This window comes from Molothrus aeneus, chromosome 14, assembly GCF_037042795.1.
Source record: "Molothrus aeneus isolate 106 chromosome 14, BPBGC_Maene_1.0, whole genome shotgun sequence".
NCBI lineage: Eukaryota > Metazoa > Chordata > Aves > Passeriformes > Icteridae > Molothrus > Molothrus aeneus.
The window spans coordinates 4271166-4295859 of NC_089659.1; the positions used below are offsets into that span (position 1 = coordinate 4271166).

Below are 24694 nucleotides of genomic sequence, written 5' to 3' on the forward strand. Positions count from 1 at the left end.
TCATCATTACATCTGAGTATATGGCATCTGGTAGACACAGGAAAAGGCAGATAATGACCCAGCCACTTCTGCAGCCCTTCCCCAGCAGCAGGGGCAGCCAGGCCCCTGGAGGGATGGCTCCAGCCCTGGGGAGGGCTCAGTGCCTGGTGGGATGTTTGTCCTTGGGCTGGCAGTGCCCCTTCCTGGCCCTGCAGCCATCAGTACTCCTGCTGAGTGTCGCAGCCAAGGAACTCTACTCTCAGGGCAATGTGGTTGTGCCACTGGCGGGGGTGTATCCTCACATAGCGGGCAAAGAGAGGGGGCTCCAGGCTATTCCTCACAGTGCTCTGATGGTCTTGGTTTGCCTTGAAAATCTGGAGAGGAGAGAGAAACCGGGGATGCACTTGGCTGGCACAGTGAGGACAGGATCAACCCAGACAAACACCCCTTGGCATGCTTTAAAGAAGGAAGAAGCACAGCCTGGCTCACTGCTCTTGGAGAGAAATCCTGTGAGCATGTTTGCTGCCAAGGGCTGTGCTTGCTGCCCTGGGGGTGGCCATGGGCTCTGGCCACAGAGCAGCCCTGCCTACCTTCTCCTTGCCATTTTGCAGGACTGGGCTCCAGTGCATGCCATCCTGGCTGATGGAGACAGCAAATTCCTTCACAAACATCTGGGTGAAGAGAGCTTTGGCACCTTGGGTTATGATTGCAGTCACCTTCTTGGTTACTTCAAAGTCCACCTGCAGCCACTCTCTGGGGCTGTTGCTCTGGGGAAGGACAGACTGCCTTCAGCCCTCCAGCAGCAATGAGAAAGACACACTCATTGCAGCTGAAGCCAAGCTGGCCCTGCACTTCCCTCTGCTCCACCTGCCCTACCAGGCATCTGCTCAGAGCTGCTGGGTGCTAAATCAGCGTGGCAGTGAGTGTGCAGCTTGCATGGTGCATGTGGCTGCACACACTTCCCACACTAGGGGAAGTGACTAGGGGACCCTGCTGGGCTCCCAGCTTCCTGCTGTCTCCTCACACAGGCTACCTGTGGCCTCCAGGCGTTGGTCCTGCCCTGAAGGTTCAGGCGGGCCAGGGCTGGTGTCCATCTGGAGAAGATGTTGGCACTGTGGGAGGATGCAGTGATGTGCTCATCAGGGATCCCTCGGTTCTCCATTCCTAAGGGCATGGAGCAGCCTAGAAGAGAGGAGCAGTGCTTGTCAGGGGCTAGAACAGACCCACCATGGAGATGCCTTCTGCCTGCTCACTGCTCCAGCTGCCCTATGTGCCTTTGCCCCGGTTACAAGTTCTGCAGTGCCATGGTCCCTGCACTGCTTGGGGCCCCTGTGTGCAGCATGGCTCTGACCTAACTACTCCCACCTTCTTTTCTCCCCTGAGATTTTATCTAATAGGAATGTGAAGAATTTCTGGTGTAAGGAAACATAAGGAGAACCTGTCTCCAGGGGGAGGACAAGAATACCTGGCAGGGAGACACCCTGCATATGTGTGACCAGGTGTGCTTGTGCACAGCTGCTTCAGAGCCAGCTGGCAGGTTTGGGGCATGGGCTGACAGCACAGCCACTGCTGCTTTGAGCTGCTGCAGAGCAGGTGTGCAAAGCCCAAGACACGATCCCAGGGCACCATTTCCCCAGGCTGCACTGTTGATCAGAGCCATCTCACCCTTCAACTGGCAAAACCAGACTAAAAACCAACAGCATCTGTCTCTGCTTGCTTCCTGCTCCCCCACACTGAAGCAGCAGCTCTCCATCCACCAGCTTAGCTGCTTGCTGGAAGTTTCCTGTACTTCAGTAAAAAAGCTGGTGAGAGGTGGCCCCAGTTCTCCCTCTGGGATTTTTATCTCTAAGACCACAATGAGACTTTCCAGCTTTGTTCCCTCAACACCTCAGTGCCATCTCCAGCTCCCTCCTTCCTCCTCCAAACTGCCTGGGGGTCCTGGCACACGTGGAGCTGGGGCTCAGCACCCCAGCAGAGCAGAGCAGAGCAGAGCAGAGGGCAGTTCTGGTGGCTGGGATGTGAGGGGGGCACGCACTGTTGAGGTCGCAGCCCAGGAGCTCCATGCGCAGCGTGGCCCGCAGGTTGTAGTGGGTGGGGTGGATGCGGATGTACCGAGCTACCACTGGGGGCCTGAACCGGTTCTCTTTCACTCCACTTGCATCCACATTTCCGAAGAACAGCTGCAGGGAGAGGGAGAAAAAGGATTGTTGCACCAGGGGAAAGAGAGATAAGCAGGACAAGGATTACTGGGGAGAAGAATGTTCATGTCTGGCACATAAAAATGACAACTCAGGGAAATTATTTCAGGTGAGGTTCAAGTCAAAGAAGTGTGAGTGGGCCAATGAGAAAGAAAAAGAAGAAGAAGCTTTGGGTCTGTGCAAATTAACTTGGTTTTATATTTTTCACCAAACAAGAGAAAAATAAGGAAAAATAAGGAAAAAAGTCAGTCCTCAAACGTTTGAACCTGGGAAAAGTTGTAGCCACAGATGGTGCACACAATGGAGGCTTTTCTGGCTACTCTTATTCCAATGGATTGATCAGTTTATGCATATTTAAGTTGTGGGTTTTTTCTAGCAACTGGAGATTCTCCAAATCATCCATGCCTGCACAATATTTTTAGAAAGGCAAATTTGCCTTTGAGGTCAAAAAAGATGGTCATGTAGAATCTTATGCCTAGCTCTAAGTTAAACACAACATAACATTGAGAGGTGGATCTCACAGCCACCTGGGATGGTGGAAAGAGGTAGCTCAGATAGTTTAAAATCAGACAGATGAGACAGCAAGTCCCTTGCAGACCTGTGATTCAGCCACCTGGCACTGAATGGTCTCTGTTGCTGCCCTAATCTCAGGGGCTCAGGAGGGTTCTGCCTTGTGGACAGAGCTCCCTAGCCCTCCTCACCCCAGGATACCCCATCTGGGGAGAGCACTCTGCTCAAGACCCTTGACCTCACCATCTGTGTGCTCGTGGCATTTCCCTTGTATGTCTTCCACCTTCGCCCATCGAGGCTGTAGAACACAACAAACTGGGAGATGTAGAAGCTGGAGAACTTTTGTCTGGCCCCTTGGGTTTTTATGCCGTGAATAATAGTGGGATGCAAAAGATCCACCTGAGAATGAAAGTCAGGGATTCACTTCTAATGGAAAACCCAAGCCATGTTCAGGCAATGCCCCAAAAACCCAAAAACTTGCTTCCTCCTGACATAACTGAGCACTGGTTATGAAAGTAATTAGACCAGTTGTTCATAAGGGCACAAGTCAGCCAACAGCTGGGAGTGAGCAGGGGAGAGCTGTTTGGAGAGGTGAGCTGTTCTGCCTTGGTCCTTGGGGGATTTTTACACAATCCAGTGCTGCAGCTGGACCATGAAGTGATTCCTCTGCTGCACTGAGGATGGATATGGGGGTCAGGCCAGCAGCAACCTGAGCAGAGCAGCTGCCATTAGGATCTTAGTGCTCCCCTCTCAGAAGGAAGAGGAAACAGCAGGAATAGCTGTTTATAGCTGGGGAGGCACTGTTCACCCATGAGCATGGCCTTGCAATGCCCCCAGTGGTGCCTCAGACATGAGGCCCTTCTTACCTGGATCCAGGCGTTGCTGCGGTCGGTGCTCCAAGCGTTGATGGAGCCGGTGTTGTCCAGCCTGGCCAGGTAAGGAGCCCACTGCCCTGCAAGAAGGGAGCACAGACACAAGGCTGCTGCTGGCCCTTGCTGCTGCCCACGTGGTGAGAGCTGCATCCACAGCACTGGGCCTGAGGATCACCCTGGGGTTTAGTAGCCACAGGCAGGGTGGCAGAGCACTGGCACCATGGGCCAGCTGTGTGTGAGGGCTCCAGGTCCTGACTGGGACGCTGGCATGGGCACGGATGGGGGGAAGGACTCCACTACCAGGGACTCAGTGCAGCAGAACTTGGGCAGGCAAACATGTGAGTTCTGCTGGCTGAAGCTGCCCTGAGCCCCCTGCCCTCCGGCTACTCACCATACTGCCCTGAGGCTGTGATCTGAGAGTCTGCAATGCTACCTGAGGCCATACCCAGGGCATTCTGGCAGTCTGCAGGGAACAGAAACCAGGGACAGTTGGTTAGACAGCAAAAGTCTAGGCTGGGTAGCAGCCTTCAGGCTCAGGGAGGTTTGCAAGCCTCCAGGAGCTCCCAGACTTGTTTCTCTCATACCAAGGGATAGGTTTCAGAGGCTTCCACATCCATCTCTGGATTTTAAGATAGCTGGAAGTTCTTGCTTACACCTCCCATGTCAAGAGTAGAGAGTTTCCAGCATCAGACACAGCAGCCTTTTGCCAAACTCCTTCCCCTGAGTCCATGGCCTCTCATTCCCATGTCCTAATGTCCCAGCAGTGCTGACAAGTGTCTCTTCCTTATATCCTTATACCTACATCTTGCTCCTGGGCCTTTTTGTTGCTAGGCAGCATCTTTTGAAAACAAATATCACATTGCTAAAGGAAAGTCTACCTGACACCCTTGTCTCTCTCTGTGTCTCTTCTGATCTCTGAGCACAGGGATGTTTGTCTCTTATAATAACCATTATTATTAGTGACTTGTCACACCTGGGCATCTCCACTGCATGTCAAATGCTCCTGGGGAAAATGCAAATTTGAAATCTTAAGCAGATTTTTAACTTATGGCAACCTTTTCTGGCTGACATTTAATATTCTTTTATAAACAGAAGAGAGACTGTCACAGTGTGATAAAATACTACTCTCCCACACCATTTCCCCAATCCTTACTTATGGTGAGTTAGAAACATGTTGTTCTGGGGTGGAATCAGAAGTTTACTGTGGATTTTGCAGTTGCTCTTGGAGCTATTTCTATCAGACCAACCTGCAGTAAGGCAGCATCACTCACTGCCTCCTGTCATTGCTCTGTGCCTCAGTTTACCTCCTGATACATGGCTAGGCAGCACTGTACCTTACTGACAGCACGGGCAGGGAGCAGCCCATGCATGCACTTCCTTGGGTAAGTGCATTTTATAGAAGGTCCAGGGACCCTCAGATTTGGCAGACAAGAGCTCTTGGAATAAATATTTGCAGGCCAATGAAGGTGGCCTCCCAGCCTTCACCCTAGCTGTGTCCCTGGCTCTGCTCTCTGCTGGGCTGTGCAGGCTGGCAAGGGCTGAAGTAGCAACGTTTTTTCAGAGTGAAAACACAGAAGGTCCCACTTGGGTCACCCCAAGAGAAATGCTGAGAGATGTGGGGGAGGAAGCTCAAATACACACTGGTCATGGCTGCCTGTGTGCCCACATGGGTCAGGACACAAGAAAATCACTCACTCAGGTCATACACAAGGAAGAGGGCACTCATTCCAGCTTCTTGGTGCTCTCCCACTTTGCACTCCACCCTCCAGATGCCAGCATGTGAGGGCCACATCTCCACTGTCCCAAAGACACCTGGCCAGGAATGGAGAGCAGAGCAGAGCGGAGTTACTGCCTGTAATGGGACACACTGTGCCAAGTGCTGTGCAAGCACGGGGACGGAACAGTCCAGATCCACTTCCCCTCCTTGGTATTCCCCCACAGAAACTTCCTGAGGGCACAAGCCCTGGCAGAGGGGGTGCACAGTGCTGCCTCTCACCAGGATAAAGGTTGTAGACTCCCATGCGATACTCCTGGCTGGTCCTGACGTTGAACAGCTGCCCGTGGAAGTGAACAGAGTGGATGTCCTCAGTGCTGCCCATGTTCAGGAGGTGCCATCGGACCCGTTGCTGCTGGGCCATCACCAGCCCAGGCAGGGTGTCACTCACATAGCCATTGATGGCTGGGAAAGGCAGCAGTCAGGAGGGGCTCAAGGCTCTGGGGTATTCCCATCCTGCTATGGGCTGTGGGATGGAAAGGGCAAGGAGCCTCACCATGGAAGGAATGGTTTCTCCTGAAGTCAGGGCTGTCCTGCTGGAGCCGGCAGGGAGGGCGGCAGTTTCTGGCCACGTTCTCTGGGAAGTACCAGCTTTTGGTCTCGTCAAAGATGGTGAAGAGCAGGGAGAACTCCTGCACAGCCAGCTGCCTCCTGGAAACGTAGCTCAGCACCCCACGGTTGCAGATGATCAGAGGCCCGATGAGGCCTGAGTGCAGGTCCTTCTCCTGCCAGGGAGCCAGGGAATGAGGGGCTGCCTCTGAGCAGAGGGAGGCACTGACACCAGCAAGAGACAGCAGAGAGGAAAGCACTGAACCCGTCTGCATCCCTGGCCTGGCTCCCTCTCTGGAGGGATTCATTTGTTGGATTCATCGAGCTAAGAAAGGCTGAGCAGCAAGCATTTGCATGTGCTTTCAAGAGATATGGTGTCTGTCTGTCCAGCTGTCCAACAGTCCCTACTGCGCTGGACCCCGGGGCCAAATTCAGGAAGATTTGGCATAGGGATAAGGAACTGCAGAATGCTGGTTTCTTGTAAGTATCATAAGCTGGAATAATTGGGGAAAGGGGTGAAAACCAAATGGAGGAGGGGAAGGGGAAGGGAAAAAAGAGAAGAGAAGAGAAGAGAAGAGAAGAGAAGAGAAGAGAAGAGAAGAGAAGAGAAGAGAAGAGAAGAGAAGAGAAGAGAAGAGAAGAGAAGAGAAGAGAAGAGAAGAGAAGAGAAGAGAAGAGAAGAGAAGAGAAGAGAAGAGAAGAGAAGAGAAGAGAAGAGAAGAGAAGAGAAGAGAAGAGAAGAGAAGAGAAAGAGAAGAGAAAGAGGAGAGGAGAGGAGAGGAAGAGGAGAGAAGAGCACCAGCATGTATTCATCATTGACACCTGAGAATCTACATAGCCCCAAGCTGCTTTCAGTGCAGCCCCATAGGAAATTCCTTGACCTCCCAGGAGGACCCAGGCATGCTGCCCTCCTCCCCTTCCTGGGATGCCCCATGGGGACTCCCACCTACCAGGTCCACATTGGAGAAGTAAGCCCAGGCCTTGCAGTCGAACTCCTGCGTGGTTGGTGCCATCTGGGGCAGGACTTTCCAGGTGTATTTCTGGTGGCCACCAGGCTGCACCACCCCACCCTGCTGTGCTGTGCCCTCATAGGCTGTCAGTGTAGAGTGGAAGGAGAAGGGCCGTGAGGCCAGGTTCTTGAATGTCACCTGCACCAGAGAGAAGGCAGAGCAGTGGAATGTGTGAGGGAGCAATGCTGACAGTGCTCTGGACCCTGGTGGTGGGTCCAGACAGCTGGTGGGAAGATGTCCCTGGTTCCCAGGCCTCCAGCTGGTCTCCATGCAGTGGCCAACCCCTGCTGAACCACAAGCTGTAGCTGTGCAGTGCAGTCTCTGGTGGAAAGCACATCCTGGGTTCATGTCAGCAGGATGAGGCCCTTTGCCTGCTCAATGGAAGCAAGGTCAGCTACACTACTGCCTCTGGAGCCCAAAGGTGCTGCACCCATCCTGGTGAAGATTTCTGTGAAAACTGGGCAACTTCTCCAGGGACACAAGTCCTGAGCCTTTCAACTTCTCAGATAGGTGTTGAAGGAGCTTTGGTAGTGTGGGAAGACCAAGCCTCCCCTAATACAGAGCACCTAAAAGAGCTGCACTGAGCCCTGCTGAGCTCACTGCCCTTTTTGCATCCCTTCACCCAAAAGGCTCCCCATGGAACCCAGGAGCTGATCAGGCCATGCTGTTGCAGGGGTTGAGTCTGGCTCAGCTCCAGGGCTTTGCTTCTGAACACTTTGAGGTTCCTGCTGGCCCACTCCTCCAGCCACTGAGGTCCCAGTCTGGTGCCATTCACATGCCAACAGGGCAGCTCCTGTCCCCAGGTCCTGAAGGTTAGCTCATGGGCACTGCAGAGCAGCACTCCCTCTGGCTGAACTCCAACAACAACAACAGGGGGATTCATGGTTTTATAGGAAATGGGAACTTTCTACTCACCATGATGACATCCTGAACTTCTGCCCTGATGTAGGGCCCGAGGATGCCCAGGTGTTCATCCAGCTCTCTCCGCTGCACCGGCTGCGTGAAGGAATCGTCCAGGTACTCTCGGAAAACCACCTTGCGGTACTGCCAGGAGTGCTTCCCCCTGCTCCTCCGGGGGTCCCTGCAGGGGTGACAGTCAGCTGAGTCAGGTGACACTGTCCCACAGCGAGGACAGCCACGGCAGGGTTGTTACAGGTCAGGGGGATACAGAGCCAGAGCATCCCTGACCCGCTTGCAAGGAAGCTCAAAGTTTCTGGAGGTTCAAACCCCCCTGGGTAGAGGGGAGATGCTGGGAGCATCCTTCCCCTGGGCTGCTTGGCTGGGCTGTACTGGTACAGAACTGTGATCCTGCCTGCCAGGACATGCCATCTCATGCATCAGTGTGACCGTGTTCACAGGGGTCTGAGGAAGAGGGAAGAGACGAGGATCTGACTCCATGTTTCAGAAGGCTTGATTTATTATTTTATGATATATATTATATTAAAACTATACTAAAAGAATAGAAGAAAGGATTTCATCAGAAGGCTAGCTAAGCATAGAAAAGAAGGGATGATAACAAAAGCTTTTTTCTTGGACAGAGAGTTCGAGTCAGCTGACTGTGATTGGCCATTAATTAGAAACAACTCTATGAGATTAATCACAGATCTACTTGTTGCATTCTACAGCAGCAGATAATCATTGTTTACATTTTGTTTTTGAGGCCTCTCAGCTTCTCAGGAGAAAAAAATGTTAAGGAAAGGATTTTTCATAAAAGATGTCTGTGACACATTATGCCGTGCCTTGCAGTGCAGGAGGAATGCATGCAGGAACATCACACTTACGTTGCTTTTAGGAAGTGCTGGGGTCTCTGGTCCCCATACTCCCACATCACCTCCACTGCTGCAATGAAGTACTGCCGCATCTCCCCCTGGAAGGAGCGTGGGTCATGCTCCTCTTCCTCATACATGTCAAAGTCCTCCATGGTCTGCTCTGTGTCACTGTACTCATCATAGTCTGTCTTGGCAGTCCTTGAGGGGCTGGAATGTGTCCCATTGTTCAGGGCTGGTTCCTCCCTGTGCCCTGGGATGTGGCTCCTCTCCCCAGCTGTGCTGTTGCTTTCCTCATCCTCCTTAGGCTCTCCTAGGCCCAGGACCTCTCTGTTCCCTACTTCTCTGAGGACATCTTCTCTGCCGAGCACCTGACATCCATGAGGAGTGTCTTGCACATACTCTGCTGGCTTTCTGGTGCTGTTGTTGAGAGGGGGACTACTTGGAGACAGTGAACAGTTCTCTCTGGTGGCTGATTTCAGAGACATTCCTTCTGGGCTTTGCCCAGACCTTCTCCCAGGCACATGGTCCTCCGTGGCATTGGCCTTGAGCTGCTGAGGCTCAGGACTGGACTGACCCAGCTGCTCCACAGAGTTTGTCTCCTCCTCCATGTGGCTTCTCCCCTGAGCTTGCTCTCTCCCAGGAGCCCCCCACACCACAGCTCTGCCTGGCTGCAGCTCGGCCACAGCTGGGCTGTGCAAGTCACCCATGTTCACCACAGCCCCTGGGGAGCCTGGGTCCCAGTTTGAGGCCAGGTCTGCAGCCTCAGCAGTGCCCTGCCTTTCTGAACTGCTCTCTGCCCCTGCTGGTCCTGTGCCCAGTGCTCCCCATGAGGGCAGGGAGCGTCTGCTGTGCTGAGCCCTGTCCCTGCTGCCCTGCACCCCCCTGGCTGTGCTCAGCCTGCCCTCAGGATACATCCCATCAGCCTGGACAGCATCCCTGCCTGGGGGCAGCCTCCTTTCAACCATGTTGGATCTTTGTGGGGCTGCCATCACCTCGGGCAAGGTGTCACTTGATACCAAGGACCTCTTCTTGAATCGAGTGATGCAAAATGGGGAATGAGGTCCACACACCTTTGGGGCTTCCTTATTCACTGCTGTCTCAGGGGGCTGGCTGGTCCCCTGCTCTGCCCCATCAGAGACAGGCTTTCTGCTGCTGGTGTTGGGAAGACCCAAATCTCTGCTCTCCAGTGACCTGGCTTGTTTAGGTCTCCAGTCAGAGCTTCTGGCTGTAACTCTGTGTCTCAGAAACTGCTCAGAGCTCTTTAAGAAGCCATTTGGGAATGGTCTGGTGTCATTGGTCACAACATTTGATTCAGAAAGGGCAATACTGTCCAGCTCTGCTAATTCCTTAGCGTCCTGAAACACTTCTTTCAAAACTACTTCATCTCTCTCTTCTGTCATTACATATCTGGGTGGCTCAAGGTCATTGCTGTCTGCAAAGGTGGTGTCTGGAAGGCCTTTGGCAAGTCCACTGGCTTTTTCTGTGCCACTTTTCGCAGGCAAGGGGTTGCTCTCATCTGTGAAGGTTTCTCCTGGTACAGGTTTGTCCGACAAAGAAACATTTTGCTCTTCAAAAGTTTCGTAAAAGCCTTGTGAAACCACTTTGTTAGGCCTTTTTTCCAGCCTAGCATCTAGGTCACTTGATGAATAATTGCTTTCTATGGTGTGACTGTGAACCACAGCATGAGAAGTCCTATTATCTTCTGTCTCATCTGGAGGTGCAGAAGGATTGTTCAATGTGGAGGAAGAGTTGTGATCAATACTTAGAGACAGGCCTGTACTGATTGTCTCCTCTGAGTCATACAGGTTAAAGGATATTTTATCAGCCCTTTTTAGCAGCTTGTCCTCTTTTCCCTTTGAAGACACATCTTGAAGTGCCAGGTTGTGCTCCAGATCATTCTGGTGAATTGAGCTCCCATTCTCCTGAAGAGGGCCTTTGCCAGCAGCATAAGCAATGGAGTCCCACAAGCTTGTTGCATGAGTAGCTGTCTTTTGAGGCTCTGCTTCCAGGTTCTCTATCCTACCACCAGACTGGACTGTCATTCCTTTTACTGGCTCCTGCAGCTCTGGAGCATCTCCTGGAGCTGCTGTGGCTTGGTGCAGCCATTGCTGATCTTCTTCTGAGCTCACAGTACCATGGACCCTTCCACTGACGCTCGCCAAGTGTTCTCCAGGTGGGACTGCTCCAAACCCTCCATCCTGGCTGGTGATTTTTGACAATTCTTCATCTTCCAAGAAGGACTCATAGGACACTGGGTCATAGCTCGTCTCTGGCAGAGGAGACATGGAAATATCATGTGGATTTGACATTGTTCCTAAAAATGTTGATGTGCCGTTGGAAGAGGCATCAGAAATCTTGCCATTGCTCTGGAGGGCCCCATGTTCTGTCAGGCACAATCTTGTCTTCTCTATCTCATTTCTGGAAGAGGTGATGTTGTTCAGTTGCTCATTCACACATGACTTCTTTCTTTTAGAGAAGCCCCTGGGCTGGAATTCAAAGGCCACCTCCTCCCCATCAGAATACACATAATCTTCCTCATCAGTGTATTGCTCATACTGGCACTGCGAGACCGTGAACTTGGCATGCATCCCTCGGTCCCTGAAATCAGGATTTAGGCACCCCAGCGTCCACACACCTGTCTCAAGAGAGGCCAAAAGGACACCATCAGCCCACTTCAGTGGGAAATTAAAGAGATGCCATTACCATGCTGCTCCTTTGCTAGTGCAACCTGTATTTTCAGGCAACCTCTGGCTCATGGTAGTGATTCCATGCTTTCATAGTCCCTAGAGTGTCTTACAGCCAGACCCACGGGGTTGCTGGCAACATCAGAGCCTTACAAGCACCATCAGCAGGGCTGGCAGAGCTTAGTGAGCGCCACACACCTGTGAGGGCCCAAGTACAGCTTGGTGAGAGCAGTTAATGCAGTGAGAACCCATGGAGCCTCCAGCAGCAGCAGTCACCATAACCCATCCCCAAAGACATCCTGGTGCTGTCAAACACACCTCTCTCCCAAAGACTGTCAGCACAGCTCTCCCACTGAAGGAGAAAGAAATGAAAGGCTGCCTCTCTCTCACATCCCCAGCCAGTGTGTTTGCTCCCAGCAGAGGGTGAGATGTGTGATTTCTGGGCTCTGCTGCTGGAGAGAGCTGCCACCTGCTGCCGGCTGAGCTGCTGCTCTGCTTCTGAGGAAGCAGAGGAATCTGAGCTCAAACGGATGTGAGGCTTGGCTGGGCTGTAGAAAGCTTCCTGGGGTGTCTACAAACCCTGACAGCTTGGTTCAGGCTGCCGTGCTCATGACCTTCATATCAGTGTTGCAACCACATGGTAAATCCTGTGTCTTCTCTGTGAGGAGGAAATGGTTTGACAGCTCTAAGAGAAAAGTGCTGAGTGAGAGGAAATATAACTGAACTCTGAAGCAAATCTTTTCTCTGACTTCTCTGTGGCTGTGGTTTCTGTCCTTGCAGAAGTGTGGAGATAAATGGCATGACCAACAGCTGAACCCACAGCAGGGACAGCATTCCCACTCCCCTTCACCTCCAAGCTTGGAGCCAAGATTGCAAATGTCCACCAGGCTCATGTTACTGCAGCCAGCTACTGGTTTGGCAGCATGTGTGACCTTAACACACCCTACTGATTAAGTAAAATACTGTAATTCAATTTCTTTGATTTAAGCTTTGAAATATTCGATCACTGCCTCTCACTTTCTGTTCTAGCCGGCTGTGGATCCCTTTGCTCTCAGAACTGTCAAAGGGAATTGAGCACCAATCAGGGAACTGGCTGGAAGTGCTCATTGATCTCTGCTGGGATGCCAAGCCCATGGTTGACAGAATAGCCCATGTCACTAACCTGGCTTTTCCAAGCTCATGACAACCGTTTCTCCAGAAAACGGGAAAAGAGTGAGCACGTCCTCAAAGACCATGTTGCGCTTGAAGGTGTTTCCAGAGAAGAAGATGGAGAGGAAATCTGTTTGGGCCCCAACACTCAGGACATACCAGTACACAACGTCGTTCAGGCAGAGTTTTGTTTGCAGGTTGTCAAATAGAAAGCCATTAATAGCTGGAAGAGGGCAGGGGTGAAACATTTCAAGACCAAATTCCCTCCATGGCTGCTGAGCTGCTGTGCATCCCCCGCTCACTCCCTGGGGCAGGGATGAGCCCGTGTCTGTGGGGGCTTTGCAGGGCTGAGTACTCACTGTGCATCACATTGGAGGCATAAAACTGAGGGTCCTGGGTATCCACATGGGCTGCATCAGAGCAGAACCTCTTGATGTTCTCCTCCAGGTACCAGCTGTGGTTCTCATCAAAGACTGAAAACAGCACCAACTTCATGTTGTCTGACATTATCTGGAAAAGAGAGGGAAGAAATTATTCCTGGTCTGATCAGAGCACCCCTGGTGCCCAGTGTAGCTGTCAGGTCTCAGACTGGGTGTATGGAGAAGTTTACTGCCATTTCACAGGAGTTAGGGTGCAGATCTGGTGAAAAGAGAGCATGCAAGGCAGGATGGGGAAGGCAGTCATTAGGACTGCTGGTAGGGTTGAAGAAAACAGGACAGATAGATTTTGCTTTACTTAAATATTCACCTACCACAGTCATTCCAGCCTTTCAGCCTAGAAGTTGAGGCAACAAAGGAAAGACCCACCTGATTTCCTCTCTGATCCATGGACTTCTTGGAGCAGATGAGGAGGGGCCCAATCAGGCCTGAGGCAGTGTCTCTGATGGGGTTGATGGAGCTGTAGTAGAAACGGGTGAGGCAGCGAGGATCTGCCTCCGTTGGGCCATCCTCAGTGGTGAGACTCCAGCTGTAGGTGAATGACTTCCCAGGGGCAATGGCAATATCCTTCACATCTTTCTCTGGCAACACACAACCCAAGAGCAGACCAGTTATGTCTGGGCTGCTCCTGCAAGGGGTGATCCCACTTTTTAAAAGAGCTCAGAAAGGTTTCCTGACCACACCAGCTGCAGAGGGAACCACCCATGCCCATCCCAGGATCCTGGTGGGATGTGGGATGGCCCTGCACAAGTCATGGTCCTGGGAGCACAGTAACAAGGGGTGAAAGCAGTTCTGAGAATGAAACCTGGAGGAAAAAAAACCAACCCCAGAGCAAAAACTACAAAGCTGCAAGAGGGAGAGTCTAAATCACAGTGAACCTCCCCACAAATGCAGGTCAGAGGAAGCCCAGGGAGTGAGGGCTATAAATAAACTGCAAACACAGGCAGGATCACCAGGATGGTTCCTCCTTGTCAGAAAGTGGAGGGCTCCAGGATGGACCAATTAACATGGTCCCAGCTCCCTGGTTGAAAATGCCCCTGCCCCCACTCATCATTGAAGCCCTCCTTAAAGACAGGGTTACATGGGACCAATGGGAACATGAACCCAGAATCACCATAATCCCTGGGATTTTAGAGCTCAGATTTTTGGATGAATGGACAACCAGTCTTACCACAAGCTTCAGGAAACTCTCCTGGCCCAGAAAAATGGCAGTGGCCAGGTGATATCCCAGGTTCCCATGGCCTGCCTTACCTTGTGAGCGTCTCATGGCATAGTAGGGCCTGACACTGGTGAGGCCATGAGGGTAGATGTTGTAGGGTCGGCTGGCTAGATTCCTGAACACGATCTGAAATGAGGACAGGCAGCAGGAATGGTTTTTGATCACTGTTTTCTGGTGTTTTGGTGCTTTCTGATCACTGTAAGCCCTCGAAGGTGCTGTGAGGTCCTTGCAGAGAGGGAAACACTGGACAGCATTGCCCAGGGGTTAGCTACCTGCCAGTGATCAACAGGAGGGACCCAGACATGTCTGGGATCACAAAGTCAGATTACAAGAAACCACAATTTCTCTGTGATGAGCCTATGCTGTCCATTTTTCTAGGAGGTGTCTGTTGTAAGGAGGGCATGAAAATATCAGATTGATTAAAGTGAAAGTTGCTGTCCTTAGTATTACTTTACACATGAGTCAGAAGAGGGCCATCAATCCAGGCCCCGGAGGACCGGGACGTTAAGTATGCACAGCAATCAAGAGCTTTAAAGTGCTCCCCACTCCACTGCATGAAGCCCTTCCTTTATTTCTCTGAACAGCTCTGTCACATGCCCACAGCTGCACAGGGAACCCCAGGGAGGGAGCATAAATGTGAAGCTGCTGGAAACCATCCCATTCCTCCCAGCTGCAACAAGTCAAGTGGTCAGGAGAGGCACTTTGGGAGACAAAAGTGACAGTCCCCAGTGCTGTGAGGTAACAGCAAACAGATGGAGAAGAGCAGAGGATGAGAGGACACTCCTGCCTCAGAGGAAGGTGCTAGATGTGGTGTGTCATGTGTTAACTCACACAGTTCCTAAGACACCTGCATAGAAGTCAAATCAGAGGGACTGGGCCATATCCTGTGCATCTTACTGACAGTATTTACCTTAAGCTGCCAGTACCATCTGCCTTTCCAGTGAACTTTGAGCATTGCCAAACATGAGAGAGCACTGAATGACTAAAGTCAGACCTCAGCCACAAGCCAAGAGCTATTAGTAGGAACAGTATCAAGCTCTGAAATTTCCCCTTGCAGTGGTAAGCTGTGTTTCTCTTACCTTAAACTGATCTCCCACCTCCCCCTTGATGACAGGCCCCAGAATTCCCTTGTCCTGCTGGTTGGACACCTTGCGCTTCCTGAAGGCAGCATCCTCATACTCCACAAACACCACCTTCTTGTACTTTGAGCCCACCCTCTGTGGGCCAGGCTCCAGGTACAGGCTCGCCATGTTTCTGCAGGCAAAGGCAGAGAGAGAGCAAATGGCCACATGTCAGAAACAGAGCAGGACTTTCCATCACCCAAGGACCTGGCAGATGGCTGAGAAGGTCACCAGGAGTTGCTGTCTGCTCAGAAGGGACTGATTCCAGAGGCCTTGGTGACAGAGAGACAAATGCCCTGGAGACAAATGTCTCTGCAGGGCATTTGGTAAAATGGAAGAAAGCCAGGTGCTGCCTTCCCATGGCCTTTCCAAAACCATTCGTGTCCTGCATCCATAATGTTAGTGTTAATAAAGAAGAACAAAACTGTCCAGGTTGGGCAGAATGAAAAGCAGTTTCTGGGGAAAAGGAGAAGAGCTGGCAGGGCTGCCTTGAGGAGCAGCCTCAGGAGCACACATGCCCACTCTCACCTGTCCAGAGACGCTGGCTTCACAGGGGCATAGTCCCAGTCCATCTCCTCAGCTGCAATGTAGTAAGTCCAGGTCATGGGCCTGTCTTTGGCAAAGGAGCGTGCTTGGATCACGTGAAAAGTTTGCTCATCTTCCTCAGGGTAATCCAGGTCCTCTGGCTCGTTTAACTGCTTCCCTGTTTTCAGCAGGCGTTCCTCAGGACACTCTTCCACCTTCACAAAGGCCTCCATGCCAACTGGGGTCAGACAAGCCAGGCAGAAAGGGTCACACTGATGTGCCAATACAGGCAGGCACCCACCCAAGCCCTGCCTGGAAATTTCTCCATTATTTTTCCCATCAAATGGGCCAACCTGGATCAACCCACGTCATCTGGTATGGCCAGGCTGCAGGTGGATGTAACACTAGGGAGCAGGAGGAGCCCTGGAGCTGCAGCACTGCACAGAACCCTGAGCCCAGACCATCCCCTGACCTGCTCCTCCCCCAAACTCTTGGAAAATAAGGTTACCTTGCTGATGGGACAGTATCTGGCAGAACATCCGAAACCAGCCAGCTGTTCCTGGCATGGTCTGGGCTGTGAGATAGGTGGCAGGGGAGATTTCTAGGCTGCTGAGGCGGTGGCTTCTCACCAGAAATGTGTGGCCTTCAAAGAAGATGGAGTGGACTTCTGGCCCAGAGCCCAGGCCGATCACATGCCAGTGGACCTGCTTCTTAAGGCACAGTGTGAGACCTGCCAGGGGACAAGGAAATCAGCCAGGAGTCAGCACTGTGCCCAGCTCTTGTCCCCACTCTTGGTGCCAAAGACTCAGAGTCAGACATAGAGTAGAGTAGAGTAGAGTAGAGTAGAGTAGAGTAGAGTAGAGTAGAGTAGAGTAGAGTAGAGTAGAGTAGAGTCTGGTAGAGTCCCCTGCTCCTGGGCTGGCTTCAGGCTGGAGAAATCACACATAAATGTGGACTGAGCAAAACAGAGGCACTTGTCCCATCATCCCCCTGAGATAAGACTAGATTTACAGGCTGGGGGACTTTGGGAGCATTGCTGGTAGGAGCTCACAGTGGGATGCAGTGGCAATAGAGAGAGATGTGCTCCTTGACTCTGTAAACAGGGAAATTGGACAGGAGAGTCATTTGTCTGATCACAACACTGGCAAGCCTGATGCTAAAACACTGCATTTGGAGCAGGGCTCCAGCACATCCTCAGCAGTAGCTGAAATACCACAAAGGGCAGAGAGGGGTCAGCAGGATTCTTTGAGTGCTGGAGAAAATTCCTTCCTCAGAGTCACTCAAAGAGCTCAGTGTGCTTAGGAAATGGGAAAGAACTTGACTGTGTTGTAAAACTACTTTCCTGGGGAGAAACTGATATGTGCTGAAGGGCTCTGTAATCTAGCAGGGAAGTGAATAACAAGTTCATGGACACTCAAGCCAAACAAAGTCAAATACTCGCTTTTGGCAGAGTGCAGAGGTGACTGGAACAGATCCCAAGGGCCTGGAGGAAACTGGGTGGAGGCTCCATCCTGAGGCCCTCAGCTCTCCATTTCCAGCTCTCCATTTCCAGCTCTCCATCAGACACCTCTCAGGTGCCAGGTCCTGTGTCCAGGGAGGGGGATGCTGAGTGGAGGCGGATAACTTCTCCAGGGAAAACTCACTGTGCAGAGATGGTGTTTGACCATGAGGCTTCCTCAGCTCTTGACCTCTATGAACCCATCAGGACAGGGAATTTAGGGGACTTTTGGTTTTTTTTGCTGGAGAATGGCCAGGCCCCAGTGGGAGGTTTTAGGATGTGACCAAAGCTGCTGGTGATAAGGACTCTCCTGACAGTGTTTCCCAGTTTGTCTTGGAGATTCCTCACTCTCAGGCAGCTCTGGATCTATTCCCAGAGAACACCAGAAAACAGCAACTTTTGTGTCCACTGAGATCAAACCCAGCCTTTTCTTTTGCTCTTCTGAAGAAGAGGAGTCTGAGAGAAGACCTTGTCACTTTAGCTGCACCAGAGAAGTTTATGTCAGATACTGGGAAAATTTTCTTCACTGAAAGAGTTGTCAAACACTGGAACAGGCTGCCCAGGACTTATATATGGGACACTCAGTGACATGGTTCAGTGGTAGACTTGGCAGTGTTAAGTTTGCAGTTGGACTTGATAATCTTAAGGGTCTTTTCCAACCTAAATGATTCCATGGTTCTATTCCCAAAATCCTATGAAGGTGATTTAATGAGAGCTTAATGGTACCTCCAGCCTTGTCTACAGGGCTACAAAAGATAAAACTCTGCTACCAACATTATTCCTGGAGAGCTCCAAGGAAGTCAGCTGCACTTGGCAACACAGACAGCTGCAAACAGATCCTGCCCTGCTGTAATGGGAAAGGCAGATCAAGGAGCTGAAAGATAAGACCCCCTCTGAGGTGAACACAGCCTAACAGATCCATCACCTGGATGGATCCTCCTAATCTCCTTTTCTTCCATCCTTTCCCAAGCTACCTCAGGGTTACAGACCTGGCTCCAGCCCTGCTCCTAGCAGCTCCCATGCCCCCCAGCCCTGTCCCTGTCCCTGTCCCTGTCCCAGCAGGACTCACCAGGCAGTGAGCCATTGATGTAGCCATTGATGGTGTGCAGCTCTGTCCTGTTGTGAGCCTGGGGCTGAGCAGCTGCTGGGACAGAACCCTGCTCAGAGTACCAGCTTTTCCCTGTGGAGAGAGGAGGGTGCAGTCAGCTTTCACTTGGGAGCATTTCAAAGCAAAATAAACCTTCTCATGTGTGGTGCCTGTGGGAATCCACAGCACACCTGGACATGGCTCTGCATGGGTGTGAGGATGACCACTACACATGACAGGGAATGACTCCCCTCTTAACCTGTGTGATGGGAGCGGGGCCAGGGCATGGCATGGCAGAGCTGGGGGGGCTGCAAGCTCCTGCACCTGGGGAAGAGAAGGAGGGGCAGTACTGCACCAGCAGCACACTGGCTGGGGGACTGGACAGGCAGAAAACCTTGGGAGGGGTGTGGGTGCTGAGAAGCTGTGCTCACATTAATTGAACACACATGGCAAAGCAAATGCCCCAAGAATGCAGGGTTTGACACCACTCAGTCAGCAATTACCTTCATCAAACACTGCGAAGAGCAACACAAACTCTTTCTGCAGGCCCTCATTCCCATCGCTGGCCAGGGTCCCTGCAGGATGCAATGAGATGGATTTCTTTAAAGGTCAGCAAGCAGCACCCAGGGAATTCCCTCTGTGCTCTTCAAGAACCGGTAAACCAAGGCCAGGCTGTGGTTTGCTTTTGTCACGTCTCAAATTGCAACAGCCCTGCTTCCAGTCTTGCAGTCCCCCAAAAGTCCATGGTTGAGAGGCAGCTGCCCCCAGAAGGCATCAAAAGGTCAGTTTGTGGTGCCTCCCCTTAGACCTTTGCTCAGTGGAGAAGCTGCTCCTGGTGAGTCACTGGAGCCTGCAGACAGTGCCCAGTCATTTCCAGGTCTGGACAACTACCTCCAGGATATGTCTCAGCCACAGATGACAAATCTTACTCCAGTCACATCTTCTTGCACCTTGTGCTGTCAGAATTTCAATTCTGAACCCCAGCAGCACTTTTGTTGAGCACAGCTCACTGACTCCACTGCCCTGCTCACCCTCAGGAAGGCATCTGTGATTATTCTGCTTTTATGAATGGTTGCACGTGGCCTGTCCCCGGCCTGTGCAGTCCTTACCAGGTCGGCACACGAGCAGGGCTCCAATCAAGCCAGAGTTGATGTCCTTCACGCTGTTGGTGTTGGAGGAGTAGGAGTGGGTCAGGCACGCTGAGTCATCGTCTGTCGGGCCCTGGTTTTCCTGGATTTCCCAGACATAGGTGTGTGTCCTCCCAGGATCCACCCTGTCCCCCTCCTTCTCTGGCTGGCTGGTCTCATCCTCATACCCTGCTCCTAAAACCAAAGACATGGCCAGATGTCACTGAAGGTCCAGCACACCTTCCTCCCAGCCAGAACACAGCCCCTCTCCATCCCAGGGCACTGAGTCCCACGGGCTGTGACAGGTCTCAGGGCAGTAGCAGAGCTGTGCCAGACTCACATGTTGGGCTGTGCACCTGCCCTGAGGCTGGACAGCACAGTTTTCCTTGCTCTAAGCATCCAGCCTTCAATTTAATCTGTGTATTACCTCTATACCAGACCCAGGTTTGCTCTGCACTGTTTGCTCAGCTCATTTCTGGGCTGGGCATGGTCATGTTGCTCCCCCAAGCCAGGCCATCTCTGTGACCATCTGTCCTTGCAGAGGGACACGAACAGCAGGCTGAGGGAGGGATGCACACCTGGCAGGCAGGTGGCACACAAGGATTTGCAGCCCCTGATGCTGCCAGCGCTCACCTTCTGATGCCTTCCAGTAGGACACCCCAACAGCATGGAGGCTGTAGGGCCGGGAGGCCAGGTTCTTAAAGGTGATGACCACTGTGTCATGGACTTCTGCTCGGATGGTGGGGCCCAGGAGGCCTGAAGGGATAAGACAATAAGGTCAGGCAGCTGGAATCAGGCAGCTCATACCCTGCCAGAAGCCCCAAAGGGTCCTGGCTTTCCACAAGCCCAGTTAGTGGCTGTCCCTCGTGCAGCAGGGCAGCATCAGCTGCATCAGCTCCAGCAAGGCCCCCTGCACCACAGGAGCTCTGCCATACCCAGCTGCTCTCCTGCTCCTGGCTGAAGAGCAGCCAGCGCCCAACCCAGGATGAGTCTGGTGGCTGTGAAGGATTGCTGGAGCTCCCCACACTTCAGGTGTTTCTTACCCATCCATGCTGGCTTCAGCTTGGGCTCTGTGAAGGAGCCATCAGGGTACTCCACAAAAACAGCTTTCCTGTACTGGGGAGGGACACCAGCTGGGGGGGCACGTGGGCCTGCATGCCCCAAAATGCTGCAGGAGGAAGGAAAGACAAGGCTGATTGCACAGACCCATCCATGCATGGGGAACATCCAACATCCATCCCCTTCCTTCCCTTCCCACCAGATCACTTGCTGGAGCCCCAGGGATTGCTCACCCTGCTGTGTCCTTTGGATTTCCTGACAGCTCCCAGGTATGATTGGGAATGTTTTGCTCAGCATACAGATGACAGCAGGGCAGTGATTAGTGTTGTGGTGTTAGTCATGATGGAAGAAGACACAAGGCCAGACTCAGATGCAGCTGGGGCAGGGCACAGCAGCAGGCATTGCTGCCCATCTCCTGCCTTGTCCAGCTTCATGATTCCTCAGCAGCAGAGACAGAGCACTGGCAGTGCCATGGTGACCTCTGCCCTGCAGCCACCCCAACCCCAGCACCTTCAGGTGTGGCAATCAGATCACATCACTGTAACTCACATCCTCCCCAGCTCCCCCCAGGAAAGAGACTGCTGGCAGGTAGTGGCAGTTTGCTTTGTGTCTGAGCTATGTCCCCACATTTGTTTCTTTTCTGCCCAAAATGGGATTTCCACTTCACAGCAGGAAGATAAAGGAGCCTTGAATGTATTTCACACCCCACTTATCTCTGCTGGCCACTTTCTCTCTGTAAGAAGCTTAACAAATTCATTTTCCAGAAGAAATCCAGCCTGTTTATCAGGATAACAAAGGCATGAATTTCTTCAAGGATTTTAGAGGTTGCCTTATCAGCCCCAGGACTAAGACCATTTCCAGTAACCAGACAAACCTTTATAGCCTTGTTTTGTTTGGAGCAAAAGCCAGGTGGTGTTTTCTTTCCACTTAAGAAGCAGAGAAGGTTTGCTGTCCTGCTCTGACTAAGCCTTAATTCGAGCAGCATTTCCCTTTGCAACTCTTCCTCAAGCGGAAGAGGAAGGAGACAGAGTGACTCAAATTTAGGAAAGGCAATGCACACTCACCCCCACAACACTGGCTGGAAGCCACCTGCAGCTGGAGGGTGCTGTGGGGAGAGCAGGGTCCCCTCTCCTCAGAGGCAGAGCAGGATGGGAGCCCACGAAAACCCCACAAGCACCCAGCCCCTATAACCCCACAGGCACCCAGTTCCTATAACCCCACAGGCACCCAGCCCCTATAACCCCACAGGCACCCAACTCCTGTAACCCCACAGGCTCCTGTAACCCCACAGGCACCCAGCTCCTGTAACCCCACAGGCTCCTGTAACCCCACAGGCTCCTGTAACCCCACAGGCACCCAGCCCCTATAACCTCACAGGTTCCTGTAACCCACAGGCACCCAGTTCCTGTAACCCCAAACCCAAGCTGGAAGGAAGCCCCAGGAAGGAGGCACAGCCCCAGGGAGCAGACACAGCCCCAGGGAGCAGTGCCACTGCATTCTGTGACTTTGCCCAAGCCCATTATCATTCCTGGCTTGATGGCACTGGGGTCCTGCCCCAGCTTTGCTCTCTCTCCACACTGGGAGGGAGCTGAGCTCAGGGCTGCTGACACTCGGCTGTCCACTCTCAGGAAGCTGTGCTTTAATCTCTAGCTCACAGAAAGCTCAAATTTGAGAATGCAGCTCTGAGATACGATGGTCTGGTCCTGCTAATTCTGCAGTAAACAAGGCAGAAACCCTCTGGAGCCAGGGAGATTTTGCTGGCATGCAGGGGCATGGCTGGGAGGGCTCTTAGTGACAGCAGGGCTCAGTGCTGAGTCCCAGTCCTGGCAGAGCAGAGCCCACAGGAGACAAACAGGCGGGGTTCAGCCCAGGGATGTCTGATCAGAGCTCTTCTGGCCAGTCCTCTGTCACTGGGGTCCCTGTGAACTTCCTTCCCCAGGGGCAGCTGGAGCTGAGGCAGGCCGATAATAAGTTTCTGGCACCTTGGATCAGCATTGTTAGGCACACTATCTGTTCATCTCTTGGAGCTGGGAGACATCCTGCACTGCCAAAACACTCAGACATGAGCTGCTGCTACGTGTCCACCAGCCCCATGTCTGAGCTGAGATCCCTGGAGCCACTGCAGGATGTGCTGGTCCTGGCTCTGACCCTGTGGTGGGGTTGTGCTTGGGAAGAAAAGAAACTGAAATCATGGGGAAGGTGTGAGCAGCTCTGGCCTGGTGTCTTGTAGCCCATTAATTTGACAGAGCTTTCTATAAACGTGCCAGAGAAAGCCCTGGATACACAGAGGGGGTTTGGAGGTCCTGGCTGGAGATGCCCCTTTGGAGCTGCCATGAGATGCTGGCACACTGAGGTGTGGAGCAGAAGGCAGCACAGACACAGCTCAGGGACAGCCCAGCTCAGGGGCAGCTCTGCCTGCCCACTACACTTTCCTGGCTCACTCCTGCATGTCCCTGACATCCAGCCTGGCTATTTTCCTGTGCCCTCCTCTGTAGCAGGGAACTGGGCTGAGGCTGCAGGGCCAGGAAAAAGGCACCACCATGCAGCTGGGAACAGCCATGAGGAGCAAGCCCTGGTTCCCATCAGCTTCCCCAGCAGCTACACTGCCCAGGAGCTCTCTGCCTCTCCAGGCTGCAGCACACCAGCAAGCCCCTCTGAGACAGCCAATGTTATTTCCCCCCAATTTAGAGAAGGACAACTGCCATCACACTGCCTGCCAATTCCCCACTCATCCCCAGGCAGGGTCAGGTCCCTGAGTCACTCCAGGGTCAGGAATAGTGCCTGAGAGCATCATAATGCCAGTGCTGAAATGGAAAGCCACAGGGCTAAATTAAGTGTGAGGGAAGTCATCACCTCTAGCACAGCCTAATGGATCTGAGGGCAACACCAGTGAAAGCAGGGCAGGGGGATCAGTAAAAGGGGGGGTGCTGGATGCAACTTTCCTACTGAAGTAATCAAAAGGGGAAGAAACCACATAGCTGGGGTACAGTGATTACAGCAGCTAGTCAGGCTGACCTGGGTCATCCCTAGAGCCTGGCTCTCAGTGCCTGACCACAGCTCCTCACTGGCTCCAGTGCCTGACCACAGCTCCTCGCTGCTCAGGCCACTCTGGGTCTGAGATGGGATCATGGGCTGATTCTGCCTCAGCAGAGTCTGGGGAAGGGGAGATGGAACCAGGGCAGAGGGAATGGGCACACCTTGACCCACAGGGGTGTAGCCATCCAGCTCCATTCTCCATGCCAACCTCAGGACATTCACAGCCATGCATGTCCAAGACAGCTGCATCTTCAGACAACACTATCCTGATGCCTGAGCAATGCAACTCCCATTTTTCCTTCCTACTTCAAAGTACACAGCAAAACAACCATGCCTTCCTCCTCCTTACCACTGTGCATGAATATCATGCTTTACCCAAATGCTACAAATCATTTTCATTTCCTTGAGGAAAAATTTCAGCGCCAGAAATGCAATGTACACAAAGATATAAATAACTAAAGCTGGGTTTTACCAGGGGCAGACACAGTGGAAAGCCTTTGCTGCTCAGTTATGTTAGAGGGGCACAGCCAACCTTCTGCAGTGCCCAGGAGTCACAGGTACCCATCTCCCCTCACACTTCCCCAAAGCCCCCAGGATGCAGAGCAGAAAAGCGAGCACGGGCTGCAAAATCAGCTCATGGCTCCTAGCACAGGCTTTAAGGGCTCCTAGGCAAATGGCATTAAGATAAAACAGTGCAGAACAGTGATGCAGAGCAGGTTTGCATCTTTCTCTCTCAATTCCACCTGTCCCTCATGAGGGGTTGCACTTAGTGACTCCCCAGCACACCAATCCTTCCCAGCTGTGCCAGCAGCTCCATGCACCCACCCTGCCAGGTTACCCCCATGTCCTGCCTGCCTGGAGCCAAGCTCACAGTGCCACGTGCCAGGGTGGGAGAACACCCAGGGCAGGGCTCTAGAACTGCAAAAGGAAGAGCTTTACCCTGCAGGCGCTTGCAGCACGGACAGCAGGTCGCTGTGTGTGTAGTCCCAGCTGGTTTCCACTGCAGCTATGTAGTATCTTCTCACTTTGCTGATGCCCTCCTCAACCAGGCAGAGGAGCAGGAGGCTGCACAGGGCTCCCACCAGCACCAT

The 24694-nt window shown here is 52.5% G+C and overlaps 1 protein-coding gene across 3 annotated transcripts; it reads right to left on the reverse strand.

Annotated features, from left to right (window-relative positions):
- Positions 1-24694, reverse strand: F8 (coagulation factor VIII). Of its 3 annotated transcripts, XM_066559428.1 has the most exons (26): positions 24543-24694; positions 20552-20676; positions 20142-20264; positions 19491-19703; positions 18885-18956; positions 18364-18474; positions 16305-16526; positions 15800-16034; positions 15230-15404; positions 14183-14276; positions 13301-13512; positions 12854-13004; positions 12508-12717; positions 8674-11296; positions 7808-7973; positions 6833-7030; positions 5830-6058; positions 5556-5738; positions 5255-5371; positions 3951-4022; positions 3554-3639; positions 2931-3086; positions 2015-2159; positions 1013-1161; positions 570-746; positions 1-353 (listed from the first exon to the last, which is right to left on the reverse strand). In XM_066559428.1, exons 1-26 carry the CDS (start codon positions 24692-24694, stop codon positions 198-200), a joined length of 6552 nt encoding a protein of 2183 aa, XP_066415525.1. In that variant the 3' UTR covers positions 1-197. The 3 variants fall into 3 exon arrangements, with proteins under 3 accessions (XP_066415525.1, XP_066415528.1, XP_066415526.1); XM_066559431.1 differs by lacking the exons at positions 12508-12717; positions 12854-13004; positions 13301-13512; ... (8 more) ...; positions 20552-20676; positions 24543-24694 and having other exon boundaries at positions 7808-7948; positions 8679-9306; XM_066559429.1 differs by lacking the exons at positions 12508-12717; positions 12854-13004; positions 13301-13512; ... (8 more) ...; positions 20552-20676; positions 24543-24694 and having other exon boundaries at positions 7808-7961; positions 8674-9306.

What these genes read in the sequence shown, in the direction of transcription:
- F8 (XM_066559428.1), bottom strand. Translation starts at nt 24,694, where the DNA reads ATGGTGCTGGTGGGAGCCCTGTGCAGCCTCCTGCTCCTCTGCCTGGTT. An exon ending in AGGTGGGAGATCAGTTTAAG is followed by an intron (nt 14,277 to 15,229) that starts GTAAGAGAAACA and finishes TCCTCATTTCAG; the next exon opens with ATCGTGTTCAGGAATCTAGC. An exon ending in TGCCTCCAATGTGATGCACA is followed by an intron (nt 12,718 to 12,853) that starts GTGAGTACTCAG and finishes GCCCTCTTCCAG; the next exon opens with CTATTAATGGCTTTCTATTT.